The 11,121-nt window shown below is 52.3% G+C and overlaps 1 protein-coding gene across 10 annotated transcripts in view; it reads left to right on the forward strand.

The window, feature by feature from the left end:
• Window positions 1-9,969, forward strand: part of SLC2A9 (solute carrier family 2 member 9) — a 196,763-nt gene extending 186,794 nt beyond the window's left edge. For all 10 annotated transcript variants that reach the window (XM_081812617.1, XM_081812615.1, XM_081812614.1 and 7 more), the window contains one exon: window positions 9,628-9,969. In XM_081812617.1, coding sequence (XP_081668743.1) covers window positions 9,628-9,879 — 252 coding nt within the window. In that variant the 3' untranslated portion in view covers window positions 9,880-9,969. The remainder of the gene's footprint in view (window positions 1-9,627) is intronic.
• Window positions 9,970-11,121: the final 1,152 nt, after the last annotated feature.

Here is an 11,121-nt window from a genome sequence, read left to right on the forward strand (position 1 = left end):
TCATTGCGGGGGGACTAGAGATTCTGCCCCAGGGCCTCCCGACTCAGTCCCGGCCGGTGGAAGGAGTGTGGCAAGTCTCACACCATCCATTAAGGCCATCACCTGACGGCGACATGGATTACCACTGTGCAGATTGAGTGAAAGCCGCAGCACCACACCTTACCCCAGGGGAATGGCAAAGGGCCTTGTGTCCAGGGGGAAAGATCCAGAAATCTTGTATCCTTCCGTAATGACTGCCACAGCCCACCCTTTGAGGAGGAAAGTCAGATTCAGCAGGCTCAGGACACTTGCCCACGGCCCCGGACCAGTGAGAGGAAGAACATGGTCACACCCATGGGTACCACCCCCACGTGCCCTTCTTTGACCCCCAGGGCTTTTGTGTGTGTCAAACTCCTTTTCACGATAACCCAGTTTCTGACAGCCTTGACCACATGTTTGGGGGATCATGTTCATTCCAACTGGCTCACTTCCAGCGGGGTGCCTAGGTGCCTGAGAGGTTTCTGGGGCCACAGCTCACCCCGGGACACCCTGTTGTGATGTGCTGGAGTGTCTGAGGGCAAAGCAAGACCAGGATTCCCAGGGGTTAGCGGGTCCTTCTGCAAGAACCCCGAAGGAGCCCCTGAGCATGCTGACACTGTCACTGTGATTAAAAATGCCATCCATTCACGCTGTGGGGATGAAATCATGTGCCAGATTGCACACAGAAAGTCAGCCCGAGGGCCGCTCAGAGCCTGGCCTGGAGCAGGGGAATAAGGCCAGGACCAAGTTTAAGGGCTCAGGGCCAAGAGGAGTGCCACCTGCTCACAAAGCTGAGGGCCCCCGTGCACACAGGACACACGTCTGCATGCCTGTCTTAGAACATCCAGACCAGCTGCCTCCTCCCAGACACGTCAAGGGCACAGGACTCACAGGAGAGCTGTGGGCACCCTCTTTACAGGCTTAGGTTTGGGGGCTTGGGGCAAGGCAAGGAGAAGGGCAGGGGAGCTGCAAAGAGAGACGAGTGTTGGGGGGTGATCTGGAAGGCAGGTCTCCAAGGATCCATGCCCCGAGAGGCATTGGGCTCAGATCTGGCCACTGCCTTTGGCATTTCAGGGCTAAAGCTGGAGAGATAGGTGGCTCCCACATCAGAGAGACCACCTGACCTCGGCCTTGACCTTGCCTGGTAATGTCTGCAGCCACCCAAGGGACATGGGCAGGTAGTTGGGGGATCCAAGGATGGATAGATAGATAGATAGATAGATAGATAGATAGATAGATAGATAGATAGACAGTCTGATGGATTGCTAGAGGATGGAGGGAGGAGACAGGACAGGTTGGCTTAAGGACATTCATCAAACACTTACACAGGAGTTTGTCCAGAGGTGGGAGAAGGGCATTGCAGGGCAGAAGGACTGAGAGCAGCACTGAAGATAAGAAGGGGTGAAACAGAGAAACACAGACAACAGAGGAATGTTGCCTGGTCCAGCAGTGACAGTAGGTCAGGAGGTGCAGAGCCTGTGAACTCAGCCCTTGCCCCTGGGGGTGGAGGGCATCAGGATGGGGCGCTGGAGGGAGAGGGAGGGAAATCATTAGGCAAGTAAGCTGACACACAGCACGCTATAACTCAGGACTGGCTGGGAGCCCCTGAGCTCCCACCACAGGGCAGGGGAGGGCGGCGGAGGGGAGGCTGAGGACGTATCAGCCACTCCACCAAGTGGGTCCCTCGAAGGGGGCAGAACACAAGAGCCAGCTTTCGGTAGGGTACAGTTGCTGACGGTCTTCCTCGTCTTCCCCTTCCTCTCCATCTTCTCCTTTTCCTTCTGTTTATTCCTTCTCCTCGTACACACAGTCTGGTTCGCAACCCCCCACCCACCGGACCCTCCCACGGGAGCAGCTTCTGCCACTGCAGACTCCACAGCTGACCGGCTCCATTCCACAGCCCTTCCAGAAGTCCTCTCAGCCGCAATCAAGAGCCTGCCTTAGTCTGTTCATGCCGCCGCAACCATGTACCCCAGACTAGGGCTTAAACAACAGGAATGCGTTTTCTCACAGTTCTGGAAGCCAGAAGTTGGAGAGAAAGGTCTTGGCAAAGTTGATTTCTTCGGAGACCTCTCTCCTTGGTGTTGTAGACAGCCATCTGTCCCCGTGTCTTCACACGGTCATCCCTCTATGCGCATCTGTGTCCCAGTCTCCTCTTCTTCTAAGGACACGAGTCAGATTGGGTCAGAGCCCAGCATAGAACTTCATTTTACCTTAATCCGCTCTTTAAAGACCCTCCCTCCACATACAGCCCCATTCTGAGATGCTCGGGTTAGGACTCCAACATAGGAATCCTGATGGTGGACACAATTCGGCTCACCAGGCACCAAGTGCAATTTTTCAATCGCATTTTGATCTTTTCATTTTTTTCCTAAATGTGTCAGCGGCAAGTGTGTTGCAGCCCCCAAGCTGCAAGGAGCCCAGATTGCTTCCCCAGAAAACAAATATCCGAGCCCGCACGGCTGCCGACGGTGACGTGACTCAGAACTTACTTGTGTCATACGCATCAGCAAGGGGCGCTAGGACCTTGCCCGCACTGAGCCTCAGGTTCCCCAACTAGAAAACGGAAAATCCTCCACTCTCGCCTCACCCATGGAGAACGGAGCCTGCTGAGGTCACGAGCAGGCACTGGGGGCCGCCTGCCTGGGCTGGGCCCATGGGCTGTCCTGACCGCCCCATCTGCAAACGGACCTCGCGGGTCGCATGAGGGCTGAGCTCACAGAGAAGGGCCAACAGTACTTGGCACAGAGCAACACTGGCAATTGCTGTTGTCACCTCCTCCGGCTGGGGTAAGGACTGCCCCAACCAAGTACCACAAACTTAGTAGTTTACAACAGTAGAAACGTGTCCTCGCACCGTCCTGGAGGCTTGAAGCACAATGTCAGGACGTCGGCAGAGTTGGGTCCTCCTGAAAGCGGTGAGGGGAGGGTGTGTTCCAGGCCCTTCTCTGGGCTGCCGGTGGCTTCCAGAGTTCCTTGGCTTGTAGCTGCCTCACTCCGATCTCTGCCTCCATGGGCACATGGCCTTCTTCCTTTGTGTGGGTCTCCATGCCTCCTTCTATAAGGACACCAGGGCCCAGCTTTGAGGCCCACCACAATCTAATAGGACCTCACCTCCCCTTGATTATATCTGCAAAGACAGTTGGCAAACAGTGCCACATTCACAGGGCCTGGAGTTAGGACTGCACCATATTTTGGGGGGCCTCAAGTGAACCCACAACTCCTTCCCTGTCCAGGGTGACTACTTCATCCCAGTTTGCCCAGGACTGTCCCTTAAGCCCCACATCCCAGAAAACCACTTGGTCCGGAGCAGCCGAGGAGAGTTGGTCACCCTATCCCCAATTCAGTCCCTCCCTGGCTCATCTCCCAGATAAGCTGCATGTCCTGACACCCCGGTCTCGCGCTCTGTGTCTGGGGACTCCCAGGACCTGTAACACCAGAACCGTCTCCAGCACAGGATAGCTTGGTGACTGGTAGCAGCTGTGGCTGTTCGTTGTCCTTAGTCCCCTTATGTGCCCGGCACTACGTTAGACGTAAACGAGACCCAGGAGAAAATGCATAGACTTTAGGTCCGAAAGCGTGACCTTGGATCCTGACCATGCCTCTCGGCAGTGAGGTGCAGCGCTTCTGGTCAAATTTGTCCAACTGTGATTGCTCCCTGAGCTATAATTTTCATGTCTGTATAACAAGAGAATGGCCCCAATTTTGCAGTGGGGCTCCCGAAAGAATTAGAGATGGAAGTCGAGTCTTGAGCAGGGTCTGCCCATGGACACTCAGGATCGGCCGCTCTCATGGTCATTACCGGTACTGCCTGCCGTGTGGTCCTAGGGACACTTGGGAAGAGGAGACAGGACAGAAAGATCAATTCATGGTGAGTGCTAGAAGCTTACATGCCCCTAACTCACTGAGCCATCCAGGACAAGTTGCCTCTCAAAGCTTGCCTTCTCCCCGCTCCTTCCCCTTCTCTCCCACAGCCTGCCCCTTCCTGCAGAAGGTTCTAGATATGCATGGATGGGGTGGGTTGCCTTGACCCTGGGGGATTAATACCCCTGTTTCTCTGCCCTTAGCCTCAGGCTGCCTTTTCCTTGGGCCTTTGCTATGGCCGGCATCAATTGTCCCTCGGGTCACTGTTTGTACAGCCTGCAGACGACTCAGCCTCTGCCATTAGCAACAATGGTTTCTGGTTCAGAGAAAATTGCATGCCAATGTATGCCTGCTTGATTCCACTGGCGTTACAACATTTCGTTTGAGTTCGGTAAAATCTGGAAGCGAGAAAATGATTCTTTTCATCTTGAAAATTACCGGGTCACATCCCAAATGCCTATGCAACGTGAGGAGGAAGCCGACGCAGACCCAGGATCATGGGACCTAAAAGCACATAAAACTGCTCCCTCGCCTGTCTGGAGGGTCCAGCTGACATCCTTGGGTCTAGAGGGAGGAAGGGAGCATCTTTCACTAGCTCTGCCTCTGTGGGCACCAGCGTGGAGACACAATCCTGCCCTAACGTTTCAGAGAGAACAGACGTGCCCCACAGGGGAACAGGTGTGGTTTGTGTTTCTCGGTAGGAGGTAACATGGGGCGCAACTGGGCTGACCAGTGCAGGGAGCTTTCAGGCTGAGGTTGAGGGAGTCAGTGGGGGTGGGGGCAGCAGAAGCTGAGGCGGCCCAGAGCAGACAGCTGAGGGAAGTAGGGGATCGCAGGCGGTTGTGAGGGAGGCCCACCCCGGCACCAAAGGACTCTGGGAAGCCACTGCATGGTTTTAAGACGTGACCCGTTTGTGACTTTAAAAGAACTCTCAGGCTGCCTGGTGGCCCCTAGATTCAGGACAGGGGCAGAGAAAATGGAGGCTAAGGTGACAGACACCAGAACGGTGGTTGATGGTGTGTGTGTTGGGGGCGGCAGGGGGCAGCTAGGAGAGAGGAGGCACTGACTAGAAATGGCACAAGGAACTTTCTGGAGTGGTGGAAATGTCCTACGTCTTGACAGAGGTGTTAGTTACACAGGGGAGTACTTTAATCCAGACTCATTGAGAGCTACACTTAAGATCTGTGCAAGTCACTGTATATAAATCCTATCTGGATAAAAATGTGTATATTTTTTTAAAAAGGAAAAAAGGTGTTTCAGAGTAAAGGCATCAGGACGTAGGAGCAAAGACAAGCAGAGAGGGAGGAAGTAGCCAGAGGTGATTCAGGGAAGGCAGCAGAACGGGTGGAGAAGAGCAGGTCTGCGGGGACGGGGGCTGCGAGCGGGAGGCGTCCGCAGGGCCGTGCAGTGTGGCTTCCAGCCGGGCACGCTGGGCCCAGATGCCATCAGGCAGCCACGAGGCTGTGTCTGCCTCACAGGTTCCCAGGCAACTCCGACAAGATCCTACGAGTAATGTGACTCAGGAGCCACCACACACGGCAGAGACAGGACACATCACTAAGTCCCCTGCTTCCTCCCGCCTTCCCCTGGAGGCATCCTGGTGCTTCAGGTCGGCTCTGCTCCGCAGTGGAACAGCCTTGCTGTTCTTGTCCCCCGGAGGGACAAGTTTAAGGCACTCGACGTGCCATCAGTTAAGGGGCAGTCCTTGCACGGACTCAGCCAGGAGCTTGGTGTGAACCCCCAGGGGGCCAGCACCCCATGGGGGGGGCGGGGGGACCAAGCAGAAGGATTCTATTTTTGCCACATCATGAACATCTAATTTGAACCCCCTTTTGTCCCTTCGATCTTCTCCACGAAAGTGCTCTCATTTCATTCATTTATCCACTCATTCAGCATATTCTTATTAAGACAGAGCTTTCAGTGATCCAGGCACTGTCTTGGGCTGGGGGTACAATGCAGAGCAGGTGACACGGATCCCACCATCACGGAACTTACAGCCCGGGGACTGTGGACGCTAGGTGGCCCATGGATGAGTTTCAACAAGACCGTGACATGCCCCCGCTCCAGAAATGGCATTGAAAACGTCAAGTGTATGAGATTTTTTTTTTCCTTTTTATGCAGAAGGGGATCAGTAGCTTTTTATCAGGTTCTCAGGCATGTGGGATGTCCCCGCCCTCACCTGTATGCCCTTCCTCCATCTCCTCGAGTCCCAAACAGCTGCAACCTCCACACCTCTCATCCTTCGAGACTCAGCTCACAGGTGTCTATTGAAATGTGGCTGAACACACCAGCCTGCCTGCCCCCTCTACCCAGAATCCTAGATATACTCCAAACAAAAGGTACAACCTGCTAGAAGGTGAGACGGGGTCCCAAGGGTGTAGCCGTAATTACGAGGACATCTCTTAGAGAGTGGATGGGACGAACTGAAGGAGAGAGGACAGGGCCACTGAGAAAGTGGAAGGGGTCCCAGGACATGGTGGACAGGGTACTGGCTAGGGGTCTTCACCAGGGAATGGCCAGAGAAATGACAGAAGGAAAAGTCCCAGACCTGCAGAAAGACCAGTCCTCAGCATGAACATCCCGCCTCGTGCTAAGCAAAGTGGGTGCGAAGGATCCCTTTCTAAACACAGTGATGTGCAATTTAAGAACACTGAGTTAAAAAAGAAAATCCTAAAAGTTCCATAGGGAGAACTCAGATAACCTGAAAAGAAATGATAATCAGGTGACATCACTCTGCTCCTGAGCAAGACTCTACCTGTAGGGTAAGGGACACTGTCTTCCAAGTCTAGGGAGAAAGCTATTTTGAAACTAGAAGTCTGTACCTTCACGTATGAGAGAGAGGAAAAGGCATTTTCAGACATGAGAGGCTCAAAAAGCTTGCCACGTGTCTCGGCCACCTGTGGCCTAGGAAACTGGAGGTACTGGGTGTGCCAGGGCTCCAAAGTCTGGCCACCAGGAGCCAGTTTGCAAAGTGATGAAGAACACGGAGTTTGAACTTGCAGCCTATTGGCTGCAGTGCTAACCAATGGGAGGCCTCGGGCAGGCTACTTAATTCCCTGAGCACAGAGGACTTAGCTCAGTGCCTGGCCCAGAATCCTCACCAAACATGGCATGGAACTGATGCTAGCATTAGTATCAGTAATGCTCCTAGCTGCGGGCAGAAGCTGGCTCATGCCCACAGCAGGAACGAATGGTCCTGTTTACACGTCTGTTGCAAAGAGTAATCATTTAAAATATCCTTTCTTCTTGACTAGCCATTCCCAGCAGCAATTAAAGCATTTGAATTTGCACAAGTTTCAATTCCGAGTCCTTTATTTCAAAGCAGAGACCTAGCTGTTGTAATTATTCCCTGTCATAAATGATAGGAAGTCAGGGCTAGGGGTAGTCTAGTCGGCCAGGCTGCCGTCCCAAAACACCACAGACGGGGGGCTTAGACAAGAGAAATTAATTCCTCGCAGTTCTGGAGCCTGAAAGTGCCAGGGCAAGATGCCAACAGAGTTGGTTTTGTTACTGACCTTGGCGTTCTTTGAATCGTGTGTAGAGACAGACACGAGGCCAAGGATGGTGCGGGAAGTGTTTACTACTAGCTCACTCCCAGGCCTGAGGAAGACAGCCTTAGGAAAAGGGATACAGAGCTGCTCCCCGAACTATGGCCAGGGGAAGAATTTGAAGGGGCTGAGGTGGGAAAGGAGGGCCGTCCAAGCACTTGCCAGAACTTGCTTCTTCATATGTCATATGCTTTAGTTGCATGTTAAATCTCCACCTCGGGCATGATTTTTAGCATTACAATGAGGGGAAAGTCTGTGGGAGGCAGGGAGGTCCACTGTGGCTCCAGCTGGTCTGGTCTGGTCCTTGCAGGAGCAAGTCAGTGGTAAGTCGGGCCCTGGAGCTTGTTTCAAGCTTCTGCTTTCCAGCTTCCTGATGGCATGCAGTACCTGCCAGGTGGGCTAGAGAAATGGGTTATCTGAGGGGCCCGAGGTCTTCTGCAAGTTCCTGTTCTGCAGAAGAAGTGCCTCAGAAAAGAGAACTGCAAACAAGCAGATAGAAATTCAAAGAGCTTTCATTTTGAAATAGACTGAAATTGTAAGGAGATTAGGGCCCAAGGGCAACTTCAGCCCAAGATCTGCTTTTCTAGGTAGACGCTTAAGAATCTCTATCTGGCTCAGTTTCTGGTGAGGGCTCTCTTCCTGGCTGGCAGATGGCCCCCTTTTCACCGTGGCTTCCCGTGGCTTCTCGGTGTACACAGGGAAGGAAAGAGCGATCTCTCTCTCCATCTTCTTATAAGGCCACCCATCTTATGGGATTTGAACCCCACCCTTATGACCTCATTTCACCTTAATAACCTCCCAAAAGCCATATCTCCAAATACAGTCACATTGGGGGTTAGAGATTCAACATATGAATTTGAGGGGCACATAAGTCAGTCCATAGCAACAAGGAAACTTAAAGACAGATTGATTTGTTGGATTCAAATCTGACTGACAGAGCGATTGATTTGTTCACTCCATAAATATCCGCTGAGCACCTGCTATTGTCCACGCACTGACCTGGGCACTGGGCCACAAAGATGAGCAAAACCAGACATAACCCTGCTGCCTCATGGAGCGTACTGGCTAGTGACAGGCAGTCATTCATCAAGTAGCCACATACCTAACTACGCAGTTACCATCGACATGCAGGGAAGGAGGATGGAACCAGGAGAGATGATGTTTCAGGGGCCTGGCCTGGGGCAGGACCAGCCCCTGGAGGAGAAGATAGGAGCTGAGGAGGTAGAAAATCACAGGAAGAGGGACCAGCAAGTCAGCAGAAGCATGGTGGGAGGTGGGAGTGACAAGGCCAATGCAGAGGAAGCACAGAGAAGAGACCTCCCTGACTCCCCAGGGCTAGCTAAAGAAGTGGGTTTTCATCCCAAGAGCCACGGGAAGCAATTGAAAAGTTTTAAGCAGGGGGCTGGCATGACCAAGGTATGTTTTTGCAAGTCTCTCCGGGCTGCCTTGCAGAGAACAGACAGGGAAGAGGCCACGTGGATTGGGGACACGGGTGAAGAAGGTGAGAGGCAATGATTGCTTGGGTGAGGCAGGGTTCCACAAACTCCTGCCCACCGCCTGATCTATTTTTCTGTAAATAAAATTCTACTGGAGTACAGCCACGCACATCCATTTATGGATCATCATCTGTGGTTGCTTCCTCACAAGGACAGAGTCCGGTGGTCCCGTATGGCCCTAGCCAACCCCTGGGCTGGACTTCCGGAGCGGGCAGGCCAGGGCAGGCGACACGGGAGAGCTGTCTGAGGAAGGAAGCCCACTGGGACTTAGTGCGTGGGTCCCGCATGACGTCTGAGGGGACAGGAGGTGTCACAGATGACTTCAGCCGGCAGGGTCCAGCCTCAGACACCCTCATTTATGGTGTGTAACTATGAACTTAAAATACCGTTCAGCAAGTATGACATTTTGCTTTCATGATGACTATTTTTTTATAGGCCTAGTTTTCAGAAAAGAAAACAAAAGGCTGCCATTTCCTCGAGGGTCCCCGGGTTGGAAGCTGACGTATTCATGGCTCATGTGAGAACATCTCCTGCAGATGCTTCATCCAACACTGTTCACTTTTAGAGTTCACATCACACGCGTGGTGTGCCATCCAGGAATACTGATACAGGAATGGGGAGCTTTAAAACCCTGTACAGAGATGGTTTCGCAGCTAGTTTGGGGATTGTCTACCTGATGCTCTTTGTCTGTCCTTCCCACAGAAAAGTCTGGACACCTACTGTTTCCTGGTCTTTGCCGCAATCTGCCTCACAGGTGCCGTCTATTTCTATTTTGTCCTGCCTGAGACGAAAAACAGAACCCAGGCAGAAATCAGCCAGGCATTCGCCAAAAGGAACAAGGCATGCCCGCTGGAGAACACGGACTCAGCTGCATCTGACACCAAGGTGACCAGAAAGCCCGAGCCAGACCCCACCTCCACTCTGGACAATTATGTCAAAAATGGGGTTGTCTAAATGGATGATCTCACCATTTCAGGAAACCAAAGATTTCCCTACATGGTTAATAGTATTAAGTATTTAAAAAATAAACCTTTGCTAATCTAACGTCACAACCATTTGGGTTTTATTCATAGCCGAGTCTCCAAACTCTTCTGGAAGGTGGAAGGGATTTCAGCTTATGTTTCTGTAGATCCACCCTTCTTCTCTTTGGATCAATGGCCTGTCTCCTTCATGACTTAGCCCATGGTTTCAAAATGAAATTGGGGAAATAGCACTTGACAGCTTTCTCAGAGGAAAACAATATAGAAAACAGGGAACACAGGGATGGGAAGCCAGCTACTGAGGTGCTACTTCCATAAGTAGCCTCGAGCTGCCCTCAACCTAGGTCCTGGGGCCTCAAGGGGACCCTGGGCTTTGGTCCTAGATGAAGGTTTTCGGAATTTAGTGGAAAGACTCTTTGTACCTCCTAATACATACCGTTACCAACCTTTGGCGTGGCCTTGTGGATCTCAGGCTCAAGAAGCTGATACCAACGCACCATCCTCCAGGTTCTGCCCCTCCCAGGCTGTGTCCCATCCCTGAAACTGTCTCCAACTCAGAGGATCAGATGTGTCTTAGAAGGCATAAAGAGGATCAAGCTGTGGAAGAAGTAACTTTCCAGTGGCTGGGGCAGGGACTGCAAAGTGAGTTCTGTTCAACTGAAAAAAAAAAAAAAAAAAACAGTATTAAGAATGACTCGGAAGCTAAGCCTAGTCTTGGTGGAAAGACAGGGCAGAAGACCCACGTCATAGCTCAACCAGTAAAGCTGAGGGCAGATTCTCCCTTCCTCTGCCTCTTTGTTCTCTATTCAAGCCCTTGACAGATGGGCTGAGGCCCACCCACATCGGGGAGAGCGATCTGCTTTACTCAGTCCACCAACTCAAACGCTGATCTTGTCTGGAAGGCTCCTCGCAGACATGCCCCAAATAACATTTAACCAAATATCTGAGCACCTCATGACCCTGTCAAGTTGACACATAAAATTAACCATCACAGAAGGTGAGTTCTCCATTTCTCAGAGTGCTCAAGCAAACGTGGGGTGATTGTTTGTCCTGACTGTTGTTAAGGAAGTCTAAGTGTCGCTTGTGGAAGAAGTTGTTGGGAGCAGATACGCTTGAGGCCTCTTCCAACCCTTCTGTGCTAGGGCTGTTTGGGTTGGGACGACTTCCAGCCTGTCGTGATAACGCACACCTTTGTGGCTTGGGCCATTCCCTGTAC

Source organism: Leptonychotes weddellii, chromosome 2, assembly GCF_054177405.1.
Source record: "Leptonychotes weddellii isolate Sample4059 chromosome 2, ASM5417740v2, whole genome shotgun sequence".
NCBI lineage: Eukaryota > Metazoa > Chordata > Mammalia > Carnivora > Phocidae > Leptonychotes > Leptonychotes weddellii.